The sequence below is a fragment of the Metschnikowia bicuspidata genome (genome assembly GCF_001664035.1).
Source record: "Metschnikowia bicuspidata var. bicuspidata NRRL YB-4993 chromosome Unknown METBIscaffold_1, whole genome shotgun sequence".
Taxonomy (NCBI): domain Eukaryota; kingdom Fungi; phylum Ascomycota; class Pichiomycetes; order Serinales; family Metschnikowiaceae; genus Metschnikowia; species Metschnikowia bicuspidata.
This window is the reverse complement of record NW_017387731.1, coordinates 157,422-174,013: the sequence shown is the minus strand read 5'-3', so window position 1 is coordinate 174,013 and position 16,592 is coordinate 157,422. Positions and strand designations below refer to the sequence as shown.

The 16,592-nt window shown below is 48.8% G+C and overlaps 7 protein-coding genes across 7 annotated transcripts; 4 read left to right on the top strand and 3 right to left on the bottom strand.

The window, feature by feature from the left end:
- Positions 1-39: 39 nt before the first annotated feature.
- On the bottom strand, positions 40-549 carry METBIDRAFT_29301 (uncharacterized protein). Its single transcript, XM_018855377.1, has one exon. It carries the CDS (start codon positions 398-400, stop codon positions 149-151), a length of 252 nt encoding a protein of 83 aa, XP_018713184.1. The 5' UTR covers positions 401-549; the 3' UTR covers positions 40-148.
- Positions 550-1,248: 699 nt separating this feature from the next.
- On the top strand, positions 1,249-3,408 carry METBIDRAFT_9074 (uncharacterized protein; the record flags this gene model as incomplete). Its single annotated transcript, XM_018859310.1, has 1 exon — positions 1,249-3,408. The coding sequence occupies one exon, from the start codon at positions 1,249-1,251 to the stop codon at positions 3,406-3,408; it is 2,160 nt and encodes a 719-aa protein (XP_018713183.1).
- A 386-nt stretch (positions 3,409-3,794) lies between these two features.
- Positions 3,795-4,304, top strand: METBIDRAFT_38490 (uncharacterized protein; the record flags this gene model as incomplete). The annotated part of the gene is made up of 1 exon (XM_018857011.1): positions 3,795-4,304. One exon carries the CDS (start codon positions 3,795-3,797, stop codon positions 4,302-4,304), a length of 510 nt encoding a protein of 169 aa, XP_018713182.1.
- A 4,948-nt stretch (positions 4,305-9,252) lies between these two features.
- CSE4 (centromeric DNA-binding histone H3-like protein) lies at positions 9,253-9,678 on the top strand (the record flags this gene model as incomplete). The annotated part of the gene is made up of 1 exon (XM_018859309.1): positions 9,253-9,678. The coding sequence occupies one exon, from the start codon at positions 9,253-9,255 to the stop codon at positions 9,676-9,678; it is 426 nt and encodes a 141-aa protein (XP_018713181.1).
- METBIDRAFT_90446 (uncharacterized protein) lies at positions 9,620-10,379 on the top strand. Its single transcript, XM_018859304.1, has one exon. It carries the CDS (start codon positions 9,739-9,741, stop codon positions 10,201-10,203), a length of 465 nt encoding a protein of 154 aa, XP_018713180.1. The 5' UTR covers positions 9,620-9,738; the 3' UTR covers positions 10,204-10,379.
- On the bottom strand, positions 10,194-12,598 carry MSN4 (stress-responsive transcriptional activator). The gene has a single exon (XM_018859303.1). It carries the CDS (start codon positions 12,259-12,261, stop codon positions 10,525-10,527), a length of 1,737 nt encoding a protein of 578 aa, XP_018713179.1. The 5' UTR covers positions 12,262-12,598; the 3' UTR covers positions 10,194-10,524.
- Positions 12,599-14,895: 2,297 nt separating this feature from the next.
- On the bottom strand, positions 14,896-15,258 carry METBIDRAFT_9070 (uncharacterized protein; the record flags this gene model as incomplete). Its single annotated transcript, XM_018859306.1, has 1 exon — positions 14,896-15,258. The coding sequence occupies one exon, from the start codon at positions 15,256-15,258 to the stop codon at positions 14,896-14,898; it is 363 nt and encodes a 120-aa protein (XP_018713178.1).
- Positions 15,259-16,592: the final 1,334 nt, after the last annotated feature.

Sequence of the window (16,592 nt, the reverse complement as noted above, 5' to 3'; positions counted from 1 at the left end):
AAAAAAAAAAAAAAAAAAAATAGAAATAAAAGAACACGCAGCCCATAGAACAGATATGGTGTATCCGACAGGAGTCTGTGAATTGGTGCGTGTGTGGCAATTCTAAAGCTAGTATAGCACCCAGGCCAACCTGGACGGACTGTATTTATTAGCTGAAAAAAGTAAGAAAGGTGACGGCCCAAACGGCGAGAATGTCCAAAAGCAATTCACGCAGCCGCCCGAATAATCCACATCTGTATTTCCGAACCCCTGCCTTTTCGGGCAGCGAGCCCCGACCCTGCTTCCCTCTGATCGACGAATGCCTGTGTTTCGCAGTATTATTAGTCCTGAGCCACCCTCGTTTGGCCTGCGCTGGTGCCCTGTATACAAGACCCCATATCCTGCTTCCGCCGGGATACATGATTCTGCTTCCTTTTGGCGCCACGCCTCCCACAAAACACCGGGGATTTTCAGAACAGACCTCTCCCAAATCTGAAGGCGCCAAGCACCCAGGCCCGCACCCGGGCAATGGGCGAGCAGGCCAATCTGTGTTTTCTGCCAGACTTCCGCCGCGGCTTCCATGAGCCTTGTATGCAGGTTCACCATACGAGGGCTTCCAGGACAGTGCCCTTGAAATAGCCAGCCAAATACATGCGAATTCAGCCCAAATGAATATGGGTGGAATGTGGCTCCTTGGATTTTGGCGAAAATCACCCTATATCAGCATGCCCGGAACCTTGCTCCTGGGCCGCCACATTCCCGCCCCACTGCTGTATTTACATCTCGCATTCTTTCGTATCTTCAGCCGCCCCCGACCTGGGTGGAACCCGCGTGCGTGCAGCCTATGTGCAGGAGCTTCTCCTCTGTCCGTCGGCATTTGCGCGAGCAATCTCCCCACCATACGGCCACCTTTTTTTTACCCCTTTCTTCAAACCCACGCCATTCCGACAGTGGACAATTAGATTGTGTTTAGCGCAGAGCGACTTTTGGCAAGCATCCCGTGACCCGCCCTGCCCCTGAAATTACTGCGCCCCCAATTGTGCCGAACGCCCCCACAATTAGCCGCCGAGAACTTCTACCCCTCGAGTTGAGCCATATCTGGAACGACCCAGATTCCCGCCCATTGAGCTGCACAAACCCCCTGCCCACACAAGCCCCTGTCTGCTCCTGGCGCTGCTAGATACATTCTGCCACAAGCGCTTTTCCCCAAAAAGCCCCAATCCACCCGAGCACTTTTTAGCCGCCGCCCACCCCCGTTTTCTGTCTCCCATGTCGTCCGTCTACCAGGCACAGGGCAAGCCGTTGTCGCAGCAGGCAATCTACCAGCAGAAATTGAGACTGGGCCACTTCAACAGCCCCAGCAAGCCGTCCGTGGGCGTGGCCTCGAGCGCCTCGGACGCCGCGGCGTTGTTGGCCGCGTCCACCGATTTGAGCGTCAAGCCCTCGTACGAGCGCTTGCGTGCCGCTCCAGAGGCACACACCGCGGCGTCCTCCGTCAACATGAACAAGGCCCGCGAGCCTGTGCCGGAGCCCGCGGCGAACCCCGACTTGGGCGTGCCGCTGTCCTACAACAGAGGCTCCGTGTACAAGCAGGCGCACACCAACTCCACGTCCACCATGACCCTGAGGATCTCGCCCGAGAAGTTGGTGTCCAAGCACGGCTTGGTGTCCAAGCCCTCGCGCGCGTCCACGCTCGACTACGGCAAAATCTCCCTGGTAGCAGACAAGAACTCCTCCCTGTTGTTGGACAAGCGCTTCAACCCGGGCCAGGACAACCGCTCCGGGCTTGCTTCCAAGCCCATCGAGGACTCCACCCGCAACGCGGGCTTGCTGGCTGCCCAGTCGGCCGGCCGCTCGGTGACCATGAAGCACGGAGCGGGCTACACCGACTCCGTTTCGTCCCAAAAAAGCTCGCTGACCTTCCAAGCCGCCGATGTCGTCGACGCCGCGTTGTTGGCTGCGGCCAGCGCCAAGGCCAAGGAGAGATTGAGCCCAACAAACGCAATCAACCTGTCGGACTTGCGGGAGCAGGCTCAATTGTACAGCAAGGCGTTGGCCACCGCGCAAAAGAACTCAGAGGAGAGGTTGAAAGCCCACAACTCGGGCATGATCGACTTGGGCGGAGGCTTATCTTTGCCAGCCTCTGAGGTGGACAAGTTGGCCAACTTGATTGTTCAGCCGGTGTTGGACGATCTCAACACGAAAGCCAGTTCTCAACGGGAGTTTGAGCAAGCCCAAGACTTCAAGCAGTCCGAGCTCAAGTTGTTGCATCTCAAGGCGAAGAAGGACGAGGAGAACCATAGACATTCGGTGAAAGTCCAGCGCTTAAAGGAGAAGGACCAAAGGGTTTTGGCAAACGAGGAAAGGAAGAAGGGCGAGGATGACCAATTCGTCGAATACCAGACGGAACAGAATACTTTGGTTGATACCAAGACACAAGAGTTGCGTGATTTGCAAGCGAAGTTCGCCGAGGAGAAGACCGTCTTGTTGACGGAGAAGCAAGAAAATGAAGATCGCATTGCTGAAGAAGAAGCAGGTTTGATCAAGGGTCGTAAGGAGGAATTGGAGTCAATGCAAAACGAGAAGGATGAGATCTTAAAACCAACTCTTGATGAATTGACCATCGAGAATGAGAAGTTGAAAAATTTAACCGACACGAAGGACCAGTTGACCAGTGAGGTCCGCAGCGGTGAAACTTTCAAGGCCGAATATGAAGCCAAGATCAAGGAGTTGAAAGAGAAACTCGAGCTGGTCCAGACCAACATTGAAGCCACTACTCTGGAGCACCAGGAGTTCTTTGCTAAGCGCGAGGCTACGGACAAAGAGGTCAAGGAGTTGGAAGAGTCCACTGGGCACGCTTTGCAGGAGATCGATAACAATCACAAGGAATTGCACGGCGAAATTGAAGCTTTGAGCAAAGAGAAGGAAGACAAGATTGCCACGAAGGCTAATCACAAGAAGGACATCCATCTGCAAGTTGATGACTTGGTCAAGGGGGAGCACGAGGTCAATAAGCATCTCCCAGAGCACATGCGAGAGTCTATCGACGAGGATAAGATTCGTGACATGGGGTCCCTTTTTTCCTCCGATGAGGAGAAGGAAACCAAGAAGGAGACTAAGAAGGCAGAGCCAAAGGAGGCGAAAAAGGAGGTGACACCGGTACCTGTCAAAAGCGAACCTGTCAAAAAAGTGGAGGCTAGCCCCAAGAACTCCTCGAAAAAAAAAGGATTCAGAGCTAGACTCAAGAGTGCTTTCCAGCCCCCAGTCGCTTCAAAACAGGACGTCAAGACCCCCAAGGAGAGCAATGCCGCTTCCTCGAAAACAGTGAAGGCTGACAGACAGGAATCGATTTCCACAAGCAACTTCGATGATGAAATCTCGATCCGGGGGAATCAGAATACAAAGGGACATTTCAAAGAGGAGATTTGATGTCTAGACAGTTCCAAACGAATGTGATCAGATGAAGGCGTGATCTTCAATTGCGCGGCCCCACTACGTGCGGGACCCAGCCCATAAAATTGTACCACTTACCTACAAAAGAAATATCAAAGGCCTAGTATATTTACGGAGTAGATGAGTTCAAGGCTGTGGCCAGCAAATGAGTTCAGCAGATCTTTTCAGCAAAAGGATGCAACTCCAGAAAGCACATGAACTCTCGCCCCTCATACGTGTTTCGTGAAGCGAATGGAGTCGCACCCCCAGAGCCTTACATCAGAAAAAACACAGTTCGCGCATGGGCACTTAGGCTTCATCTCTTTGTTACCATACCAACATTTAGTCAACTGACCAGATTCTAGCAAAGCCGCTCAATAAGTATGAGTGGAACAGTCGAGAAAAGCAAACTCAGGGACACGCTCCACAAGCTTAACTTCAAGATTGCAGACGCTTCTCCAGAATACATCGCTAGACGTAAGAAGCAAGCGACCTTCTTTCTAGCTGCCGCTGCCATGACTATCTTCACCTCGAGGTTTGCCCACCGCACTGCCATTTCTAGACAATACATCCCCTCGCTTTTCCAAGGTAATCACCAACCGCCTCTCAGTTATAATTTTGCCATGGATGCCGCCGTGGCTGTTGGAACTGGCACCATGCTTTGTGGCTCTGTTCTGTCGATGATAGCTTTCGGCGCATGTTGGGTCATGGATGTCTCGACACTTCCCGAATTTGGCTGGCGCATGAAGTCGCTTTTGGGAGGATACAAGAGCCAGCAGGAATTAGAGCAGGTGGCCATTGACGAGGAAAGTAAGACCATTGAAGATGGAATTAACGATCTTTTGGAAGGAAATCTTGACTTGGGATTTGACATTGTGGATGAGTCGGCATGATGTTCCAGTCTGTGTGAAGACTTGATGCTCATTCTGTTAAGTGCATCGCATTTTTGAAAGACCTGAGATCACCACGGTCGAATATTCGATGGGCAAACAGTCATCAAGAGGATGTTGACCGCTCCGTCATTTCATACATGATGTTTGTTACAATGAGTATGTGCTCATCTAGGTTCATCTGTTGTCTTTCGTGGACTAGCTTGTCATGTTATGTATTGGTGCACTGCAAACCGCATTGGGGACCGTGTAAATAGAAGTGCTTGTTCAATCGGCTTGTCGCGAGCCATTTTATTACTGTGATTGAAGTGAAAAGACTCCTTATATATACTTTATGCGGATCCTTGTACGAAGTATGGATTCGCATGCACTCGTGGATTGCTGAAAAATATTTTCCCTTATTCTTAAAGACTCTCAATTAAACCTTGAAATAGAAGAACCGGAAGTTTACTATAAGAATTTCGAACGTATCGCGATCATGATCAAGAAAGCGAGTGGCCATTCAGTTTCGGGCACTCATATTGCTCAAGGGTTGGAATGGCAATAGGGGCATATTAACAGGGATAATTGTCAAGCTAGTATGTGTCGAAAACACGAGACCCAGCATGATAGCAATATAAAAATCTTTTTGATGTTATAGAGGGAAGGAAATCTTTCTAGAAATCTGGACTGTCGAGTGGGTATCATGATACCCAAGAGCAGTAATGGGCTCGAGAAATAATACCCAAGGAACTCCAAGCAGAGTTATTGCAAACATTTTGGTGCTTCTTTAAGTTTTTTCAGAATTTCACAAAAATTGTGCATACTACCTTTTTTGGGTTCTATGCTTTGAGTACAAGGAAGCGAATATCTGTCAAAGTATTGCGGCAACATAAGTATGTATATCAGCCACCTCTGGAAATTACATTGTAGTTTCTAAGAGCTTTTCAGCTTCTTTAAGATCATGATCCAGATGTTTTATGGCCATACGTCAGGGATGGTTTCGGAATATGGCTTGTGAAACTCCCTGCAAGCAATTCACAGTTCGTTTGAGGAGATTGCGTACTTCCTTGCGTTAAGGAAGTATTTGATGAACGCTTGATCTTTTAAGACATGCAGCCTAAAGAGATGAATCACCCTATCAGAAACTGTACTAAAGGATTTACAGGCTGAAGGAGCACAGACGAGTCGGATCATCATGAATCTTTCAAAACATTGAGCCTGAAATGATAAATCAACGCCAATAATAGCGCACCTTATCTTGACTCCAACTCATTAAAAATCATAACTAAGTGCTTGAATATCTCCATCTCCAAACAAATTAGAATGGTTGAAACTATCGTGGCTTCAAACCTCTCACTTCGAACCATCTGTTCCTCAAAGTTTTTGTCTCTATAAATGACCGAAATGCTAAGTTTAAAGTGCCGTTCATGTCAGATATCCAGCAAAACAGTTTTATGCAATTTTAGGAAATTCATACTGAAGAAATGCGTTCAAGTACAGACATATCCCATCTTGATCTTCCTGGTGTTGATGAACAAAACACAGATGTACAAAATTTGTTCATCGATACTTTTTGTAGTTTTTACTTTGCTTAAGATATTAATTGGAGCAAATTACTTATGATCTTCATACAAAACATTGAAATACAGAACAAATGATACATTCAAGATATACATTAGCTTTATTGATTTTTACAACAGGAAAAATGTTGAGGCTTGCTTTATATTTCGAGACCCCAGCTTTTGTTATGTACTGTTTCACGTTCGGGTACATTTGTTCTTTTTTCAGCTGCATTTTATATCAAGCCGTATATTTCTGCCATTGATGGACGTTATATATCATCTTAAAAACTGTAGCTCCCAAAACACAAAATTTGATCAAGCCCAGTAATAGATCGTAGCAATCTCTGGGGCAACACAATTGTTGTCTTTGCGAATCAGCCGGTCCTGGCAAACATAAAAAATTGAATCCTTTGCAAACACCAAAACCTTGTCACCATGACCAGTTCCCTCTTTTACTTCCAAACATTTTAAAGGGTCTTGGGTCATGTATACTACTTCCCTATTGTCTAAACCCATTGTCAAACCGAGTACTTGCACTTTTTTTTTCACATTAAAGTTTGAAGGAAAATCACTTGCGACAACTGCATCATTATATCTCATGTAGTTAGGATACTTTCAATCTTTGTTATGGTATCGGATTTGAAAAATTCCGTCTCCAAGTACGGTTTCAATGAATGATAAAGCGAGAAGAGCGAATACGGTGGTGAACTTCATATTGAGGTATGACTCTGTAGTAAATACCCAAAAAATATTTGCCAGATGGAGAAGAGGTCTTTTATATCATGGCTGAAATTATGCCAAATAATGAGATGATAATTCCTTGAGTGCAAAAAATTGCTCTTCTTGTTCGGTTGACGACATCATATTGTGCAGATTCTCAATTGGCTTTGCGCGGAGCTTTTTCGAATTCTATTGTTTAACAATTCAAAAATCTCTCTTGATATGTTTGGGAACAAGAAAAAGCGCTTGTTTGAAATTTAGATCGTCTAACATTGTTTTACCTTGGGACGGCAAGAAAGTCGAGACGTCCCATCTGCATTTCAATCAAATGATGATGTCAGACGACCGATAACAATGAATTTCTACAGACTCAGGATGGTGGTATTGAAGATAATAATGACGCAGCGTTAGAAAAAACACGTCCCCAATATGAGATACATCGGACAGTCTTATTTGCGTGTCAAATGAGAGTCCAATTCAGTTCATCGTATGATGATGCTGAAATATAAAAAAGGAGAACATTGGTTATGAAACATTCAGCCATATATACAACTAGACGAAACTTCAAGACCGATATACCATGCAGAGATGCGTATTGTTAAAGTTCTGAAGAAAAGACCCGTCTGTGAACAATACGGCAATCTGTGATTCGGCAACAAAAAACTGGCCTATTGGAAACAAAAATTTTCATATCACTGTATTCTCCACCGCTCAATAATTTGGGTTTACCTATTGCTTTCAGTTAGACATTTGACATCATGATATATTGAGTTGATCTAATCATCTAAGTCTAGGTCATGGGTAAAAGAATAAAGTGCCTTCTGAGAATCTTGCCTGTTACTTCTGAGTATACTTTGTCGTGTAAGCTCTATTTTAGTATAGATATGCATATATATATTGTGTTGTGGAAAACGTTTATTGTTCCCCAGCGTTTCTGCAACTATTATTCTTCTTCATTTCTTGCAAAAAAAAAAAAAAGAAAAAAAAAAAGAAAAGAACAACTTTATTTTTAAACGCCGAGGTGTTTTTAGCTTGCCTTGAATCGCCATACGGAAGCCAGTGGCATGTGTACTGGAAATGAATGACATGTTGTAATGATCAAAACCATTGGTCGGCTTCTGCATCATACCGATCTTTACTTCGAGCAAGACACTATTCAGCAACAAACAAACCAATTTAGTGGTTTTCTTTTTGGTGGGCTTATTTTCAAACACGCATAGGGAGGGGCGGGGGGCTAGTAGTTTCAAGAATGATGGGGTAGCATCATAGTCTACCACAAGCGGTACGTCAGGTCCCTCTTTATAAATATTACATTGACGCTGTAAAATTTCTCAAAAGCTGACAGCATCAACAAAGAGTCTAACATACCATTGTCTTAGAAACGTCAATATAAAGAGATTTTAGCTAAATGATATCTGACGGAACTCACAGTAATGGCAGTGCATATAGTCAGATATGCGCTTACAGGGTCATTCAGTGTCAAGCGGATACCAGGGACCTTACACTAGCAGTGAGATTAGTATTAAGCTCCGTTGATACCATGAAAGACACAGTCTGCTAATTAAAACATTTGCAGTTCTCGTCCCATCTTGGCCAACGAAATGATGCCCTACTATCATATTTTCCTTTCCGAAAATAGACATGTAAGAGAATTTAAGTATTCATTCTTTGTCTCCTAAGAATTATACTTCAATCTGGGTCGCAATGATTTTGAATGGGACGAATGCAACCTTTGTTAAGGTTTGTACTTTTTGAAAAGCTTGATTGGACTTTGGGATGTATCATAAAATTCAGAGGGTTTTCTGAAGGCACACCGCAGATTTCAGACCAAGTGTTTTTCTCTTCTACTGAGACTCTATGAACTCAAGCAGCTTTGGAGTAAGTACTTGTGGACTAATCAACAATTGGTCATATCCAAGGTAGTAAGTAAGAAACTCAAATCACCGTCTTCTTTATACGAATCTGTTTTAAAGAGGCATCCCTGGGAGGAATACGTCCGGTGCCCAGATTAACCCTCCTGCTATAGGTCGCACCTGATGCAAGCGAGGTGGGGACGACGTTGACTCGTGAATGCATCCCATAGATTCAATAAAGAATCAGATGAAAGCGAATTGTGGAGAATTGTACTGAAAAGTCACAAAACATATCAAAATTCATACAAGCCATAAATTTGGTGCTGTTTTTTTGTACTTGTTTCTCAATTTGGAACTGCACAATTTTTCATGATTGGGGCAAGAATAACAAAATTGTCGAAACCTTGGTTGACGTGAGTTGTTCAGTCCCCGAGCAGCGTGTATTTCCCAGCTTCTTATCAGAATGAAAATACTTCGGAAGACCTGTATTTATCAGTGACTAGTTATATATATTGCTGACATCATCGCTAGAACCCCGATGTAAACAAAGTGCTGGCGCGCGCATGCACCTGATTAAACCCGCATTAGGCAATACGGTCTCGGTACCATCGCAGGTCTTCTCACCACAAGTACACTAGTAAACCCAAAAATTCAACACACATCCCACCACCACCCTAGTCGACACGAGTTTCGTTTTTGGTCGATCTCAATTTGGTAAATTTTTCTCATCCGCTTTTCCGTGGTCCCTAATATCGCAATTTGCGCTCAAGAAGGTACGACGAGACTACGTGATACAAGAACCTTCCTATAAGAATTCCAAATTCACCGAATTCCATGGCCAGGCTCTCCACTAACCCCAATCGGCTGGCAGCAGGACCGCGTACACCGAGGCCCACGGGCGAGACCGGTTTCTACCGGAATTTGCCGGGTGATCCGCCCCTGAATGCTGGTGCCAGAAAACGTAGATATAGACCGGGCACCAACGCCTTGCGAGAAATCCGCAAATTCCAAAGAGGCACCGACCTCTTGCTTCGAAAGCTTCCTTTTGCACGTCTAGTCAAGGAAATAGCCGATATATACATCGGGTCGGGCTACGGGATCCGGTGGCAGTCCAATGCCATATTGGCGCTCCAGGAGGCCAGTGAGGCGTTCTTGATTCACTTGCTAGAGGACACAAACTTGTGTGCCATCCACGCCAAAAGGGTCACCATCATGCAGAAAGATATCCAGCTTGCACGCCGAATCAGAGGTCAGCTTTAGGTGCAATATTTCCTAATTCAGGCAGGCTTCAGTGAGGATCACTCAGCTGCGACCGGCTGGATGAAGATGGTGTGCTGTGATGCACTATTTTTTATGCAAAAGGCAACAAGGGTGCAGGCGCTTCTATTGCAAAGATGCTCCGGGCTTGGCTCTAGCTGGACTGGCGGGGCGAAATGCTGTTGCCGAACCTCAAGTATGAATATACTTTGGAAATCTTTATGCAAGGTTTTGACAAGATGCACATGGGTTCGACACGTGCAGTTCGGAATCCATTTCAAGAAGCTTTTTGCCCGTGGCGTGGTTTGCTGCTTCAAGACTCTCCCCTTAGATGAAACTTTGTTGAGGGCTTCTGAAAGAAATGAGCTCGTGGTCAAGCTTCGAGGGAAGTACAGTGAGGACTCGACTGATCTCATTCGCCCTTTCACTCAAAGATTCACATACGAGCTGAACACTTGGCTTCGCCAATGTAGTGGACCTGGCCTCCTGCCTTTTTCAAGAACAATTACACTGGTACTACGGTCGTAGTAATTTCAGTCAGCCGCAGATGTACCGATAAGAGAGACGGAATAAATGAGTGCAGAAGACAGAGATCCCAGGGTCCTCAGCATTCTACGGAAGGCGCCAAGAGCATCTACATCACTTGGTAAATAGTTTAAGAAATTGAATCGCATACGCTATACTAAAGATACAGCTCAGATACACTTCCAACCGCCATTGCCGACTTTCCAGAGCCAGCAAATTAAATATGCTTACCTAAGCGTGAGTTTGATAATCCAGTAGTTTCATGATATCTCGCGTCCGACGCAACCACCCGTGTCGGTGGGATAAAACTCGAAGAGCCGCGGCCTAATCCATTTTTCCCAACGCAAGCCCTTCCATGTCGACGTCACCTGCGCTCTTCTTCCTTCCAGTGCGGCCCAGCGGATTAGGGTTGCCGTATATGATTGTGGCCGTGCCGTTGGCGTCCACCTTGAAGTGTGTTTTCAGATGCTGGGCCAAGTTGTCGGATCTCAGAAACTTCTTCTCGCAATACTTGCAGTGGAACGGCCGGATGTTCGAGTGGACGGACCGGATGTGACGCTTCAAGTGCTCCAGGCGCTTGAATTGCTTGTCACAGTCCGGGCACGGGAAGGGCTTGGGCTCATCGTCGCCCGGTTCCGCCGCGTGAGGGTGCCCCAGGTCAATGTGAGCGTGTGGGGCCACGTGACTGGAGTGCACGTCGACATCCATCAGGGCAATGCTCTCGACAATGTCTCTCGTGTACTTGAAAAGCCCATCTCTGGCCGAGTCTGCGGACCCAGGGCCCGGGACCGCCACGTCCATGGCGTCGTACGTGTCCTGCGCGTACACGTTTGCTGTTTTCGGCTCCTCCTTATGGGACAGAGGCAACGTGAGCGGGCGCACTTGCGCGCGGAGATCCAGCGGGGCGTGGCCAGTGTAATGGCCAGCCTGCTGAGGAGGAGAGTGGGAGAAGCCTTGTGTGTGCACATGTGCGCTGGCTAGGTTCAAGCTCGTGGCAAACGAGGCCTCGGGGATGGCGGACGACGTGTTGACGGACTTGCGGCGCCTGCGCTTCTGATCCATGGGGAGCGTGCGCAGGGTCTTCGCTGGTCTGTCGTCGGCGCGCGGAGACACGACCTGGATCAGGTTGCGGCGCGTCCAGCCCGGCTTCATGACGCTCAGCGGCGTGCGCGGGCCGCTCGGCGCGGGCTTGTCCAGGATCACGTCGGCGGTGTTGTTGAGCCAGTACGTGATTGCAGACACGCACTCGTCGTTCATCACGTACGGGTTCAGCGGGTTGTTCAAGGCCAGCGGCGGTTTCTGCGAGGGCAAGGTATAGGCAGGGAGGGCCTGGAGGGCGGCCGTGGCGGATAGCGGGCCCTGCGGATCCGCAGCCGGGGCCGCGGAGAGCTCCAGAAGGTCGTGGGTGGCGGCCAGCTTCGCGAAAAACGTCAGGAGCGACGGTGACAGCACGCTGGAGGGCAAGACGTAGCGCGTGGCGCCGGCCAGACCCGGCCCCGGCGGCGAGGCGCCGTCCGGCCCCCCGAAAAGGCGGCGCGGGTCCACGGTGCGCTCCTCGGTGGAGGCCAGCAGGCCGGGGAGCATGCTGTAGAGATCCGGCGACGACAGCTTCAGGCTGCCGGCGGCCTGCAAGGACATGCGGTTGAGCTGGTCGACGGCCAGCAGGAAGCGGCGCGTGTGGGAGTAGTGTGAGTCGAGGGCGCCGGCGTGCTTCAACGGCGAGGAAGCCAGCTCGTGCGGGGGCATGGCGGCGTAGCCGAAGTCGAAGTTGGCGGCCAGCAGCAGCAGCAGGGGTACGGCGGCGCCCGGGCCCGCGCCATACGCGTCCGTGGTATAGGCCGGCGCGGCGTTGTAGTTGAAAAACACCTCGTCGTTCAAGTCGATGGCGTCCGAGTTGACCGTGGCGAGCAGCGCGGGCGGCGGGATCCAGTCGGGGACCGCGGCGGCGGCGGGCGGCGGCGCGGCCGGCAGGGCCTGCAGCGGCAGCAAGAAATGCTGCTGTTTCAGGGGGTGCTGGTCACGGAACAGCGGCTCGAGGCCGAGGGGCAGCTGGCGGGCCATGGCGGCGGACTTGAGGGATATGCTTTTTGAGGGGGGAAGGGGGGAAGAGGGCCCTGCTAGGATGCCTTTCCTGGGAGCACGGAGCCGTGGATGTGGGTGCTTCTGGGATTTCCAGTTGCTTGCGGCTGGAACTGTGAAGATGCCGTTTTCTGGGTCCTCCGTAGAATTCTGGGTCCTCCGTGGAGTTCTGGGTGGGTGTTTGCGGCTGCTTCAGAAGCTGCCAAGTGCCCTCGTTCTGGTGTACCTGTGCTGGTGTCCGGCCTTGGTTTCGGCGTCCGTTTCCGGGGTCGGGTTCCAGTGTCAATTTCGGCGCTGGCGTGTCCGGGGTGCCAAAAAAAAAGGGCAAGTGTACTGGTGGTCACAGCTAGAGTAGAAGGCCGAGGCGCGGGAAGGTGGCGCGGGACGAAACGACTGGCCCAGGTGTCTTTTTTTTGGGCGGCAACGGCGTGCGGATTCCGGCCTGGTGGTGTGTGGCCCGGTGGTGTGTGGCCGTATGGTGAGTGGCCCTTTGGTTGCTGGCCCGGTGGTGGAGACAGATTCACAAAGACGTGGGGCTGTCAAAAAAAAAAAAAAACCGTAGCTGGGGCCTGGCGGATGACCGTCCAAACAATAGGGCCAAGGCTTTCGCAGATAACAGATAAGCGTGGGGCGGAGAAAAAAGGCGAGAGCTTAAAATCATGCCGGGCCAAAAAAAGTTAAAAAAAAACAACCAGCCAAAACCCAGACAGGACCCGGACAGACAGAGGCGCGGCGCACGGAGGCCGTCACGTGGCGGCGGCTGCCGCAGGCCCGGGTCTCCTGGCGGATTCCTGGAATGACGGCGCCTGTGTTTGGCTTGCCGCCGGCAAAAGACGGGAATTGCAGTTGTGTTTTATTTTTGCTCGCTGGGCGATAGCGTGCGGCGGGTCGCGGCCTGGTTTTTTTTATTAGCTTGGTGCGGCCCCGCCGCACTGGGCCGGTGCCTGACCGGGGCCTCGCAAATGCGGTATCTGCAGGAACACACCCAAAGGCCTGACTGGGAAAACGCAAGCTCGGCCTCGCCGTGCACAGCCTGGGCCTGCCCGTGCGGGGCGGCCATTTGACGGCCCCGAAATCGTGGCCACGGTGGGCAGCTGGGGCAGCATGCCTGCACATAGCCGCGCACGTGACGCCGGCCCTGGTTCGCAGCGCCGCGCTCGGGCAAAATAGCGTGATTTGCCATTGCGGCCCCGGAACATGGGCGTGATTGCACTGTTCTTTCGTACGGCCGGTTGGCCCGGGCCAGACGGGCTCACCAGCGTTTGGATCAGGCAGCATGCAGGCGAGTTTTTATTTTTGTATTATTTCTATTTTTTTGGTGCCTGGTGGCTCTGTTTGCACCCTGGTGGTGACGGTGCATTCGGAACCAGCTTCCAGAGCTTCCAGACTTGCGGGTTACGAGCGCTTTCCCCGACCAAGAAAACTTGGGTGTGGACAAAATACACGAGGTCGCTGCACGCATCGTGACATGCGTCAGGCACCAGACCCCGGCGATCTCTCGGCTTGCCATCTCTGGAGCCATTTTCATCTATGGTCTAATATCCATCCATGGTCTAATATCCATCTGTAATGCTAATGTCTATCTGTACTGCTAATATCCATCTATGGTGCTAATATCCATCTGTAATGCTAATGTCTATCTGTACTGCTAATATCCATCTATGGTGCTAATATCCATCTGTAATGCTAATGTCTATCTATAATGCTAATATCCATAAATGGTGCTAATATCCATCTGTAATGCTAATGTCTATCTGTAGTGCTAATATCCATCTGTAGTGCTAATGTCCATCTATGGTGCTAATATCCATATATAGTGCCAATATCCATATATGGTCTAATATCCATCTATGGCACTTATATGTATCGGGCACCATTATTCACGACGTGAGTATCAATCAATGGAGCATCAATTCTTCTTCTAAATGCCAGCTGCTGACCATAGAAAATCACATGTTTATCATTTGAACTATTTCTGGGGGTCGTATTTGGGTAGTCAGTGGCACATCTCGCACACATCCTCCCAGGCCTTACGTCATATTACGACACCTCAATTCTCCGTGGATATTCGATATTTTGGACAGGACAATTTCTTGCTGTAGAATTAGGCGTGCTTTTCGTTCGCCACTTGAAAATTGCCCATGGGAGTAGCCGTTTGAGCTTCCACTAATGGTTTCCGCCCCCGCAAATCGTACTCTCCTAGGTACACCCCCGCCATGATATGACAGCCTTCATCTGTCAGCAGGGCTTTAATCCAGCCCGCAGAATGAGACCCTCGAGTCCATGGCTCATTGTCCTACTCTGAATTAAAAACCCTAAAAGGTTCTGAGATAGGTCACGCGGCAATCTGCTTGACGACTGGCTCAAAAATCTGCCATATTTTTTTTTTGCAGACCACCTTTCAACCTGCGTAGCCGAAGCATATTGCATCAAAAATACCGACAATGGGACTTTGGCCATGGCAGAATAGTTGGCGATTGAAGTTGGGTTCTGCCAAGGTCGTACAGTGTGTTGTGAACTCCTCTCAGAGGCAAGAATATAGACCTTGTGAACGTCCGTCGGCCAGAAGCATTTCTCGAACTCCATAACAACTTTTCCTAATGATTCACAATAGCATTATGGTAGAAAGTCCTGGAATCCTCGCGGTAATGGTGGTGCCCAATTGAGGATATGCCTATTATTTTGAACAGTGATTCCGAGAACACTCAACGGGGCAGTCACCACGACATAATTGAAAGTGTAGACCGACCCCTCACTCGTGGTCAAAGTGATAATACCATACTTCTCATAGTTGATATGCGTTTCTTGTGTACTCAATCTAATGTTTTGTCTTTGGTATGCCTCAGGTAACTCAGCTAGCCCATTTCTGAATCCAGTCTCGAACCCGTTCTTGACATCTGCATTTCTACCAAGATGATCAGCTCTCCACGAAAAGAAATGCTTCGCAGAAGCAATGCCCCACAGAATGTCAATCCACATTTCCAGCCACATCGCAAGGCTTGCTGAGAAACCTGGGGCTGGCAAGATGTAGGCTCCATTTCGTGTTTCCTCGTGCAGAGGGAACACAAATCTTTAACCTTTCTTTGAGAATCTTTTTCAAAATAAAGCTTCCCGAAAGTTTCAACATCTACCATAACTCTCATGTTCCCAGGCAGGGACACTCCGTTTGTGTTCTGAGACATACATGTGTTTGCCATCATCATATAAGTACTCCACATTTCCTGGTTTTCTCGAGAAGCGTATTCCGTAAGCTATCATAGATCCACAGCGCTCCTAAATCAAAGCACACGCTTGACTTTAAATTGGATTGTGGGTTTTGAGTCTCCCGCCTAAACAATCTTTAACCTCCCATAACTTTGTAAAGATCGCCTACAGTTTTGATACCAGTCATGCTTCCCCGATTATGATAACTGAGTAACGAATGTCATTCAGATTATCTCTGGAGCCATTAGCCATCTGGAGCCATTATTCAACTCTGGAGCCATTTGGCATCTCTAGAGCCATTCATAGCCTTGCTTATATCGGCTTCTAATCTTTACTAGTCTGGCTGTGCCGGCTCCGTTGCCCACTCAAATGGACGCACTTCTCCGCCTAGCCTCCAGCTGTACTGTACTGTACTGTCTTACCGTCCTTGCGAATTTACACTCTCGGGCCCCATTTGTCAACAAAGGCCCGACTGGGTTGCACGAGCACATTCATATTCTGTACATGCCCGCCGTTCTTTGAAAGTCTCGTTGGTTGCCCAACCAAGACATATCAACATAGAAAATATCAGATCCCTTCTACGTGGGTGTACAGGCCTGCCAACTCCACTTTTCCTAGAGCCGTTCGGACGCCCAAGAAGGAGGTTGTGCCAGATTTGCTGCCCGTACTAGACAAATGGGCTGCTCGTTATTTCAAAACGGATGATCATCCCATGTTGCCGAGCTGGACCGTGTTCATTTCAATTTGAAACACATCTGTTGGGTTGTTTGAGGACCAACTCGTAAAGTAGGCCTCTATCCTAAACTTCAACTGCAGAAAAAACATTACACTGCTTACCGTTTAATTTCTTCGTTTTGTGTGAAAATGAACTATTAATGGATGCCGTTGGCAGGCGATACTTTCAATTTGCGCCCACCCACGGCAACCGGAAACTGAACCAAGAGCGCATCGCTCAGAATTGCAATCAAAGCTCTTTGCTCGCTTTCTTTGTCATTGACCCTGATACGTAAATGTAGTTTGTACGAAGTCTGTCACTACAGTGCGCCGAAGGTACTCCAGTGGTGCGGCTGAAAATGTGAATTGCCGGTCTTAATGAAATTCCTTATATC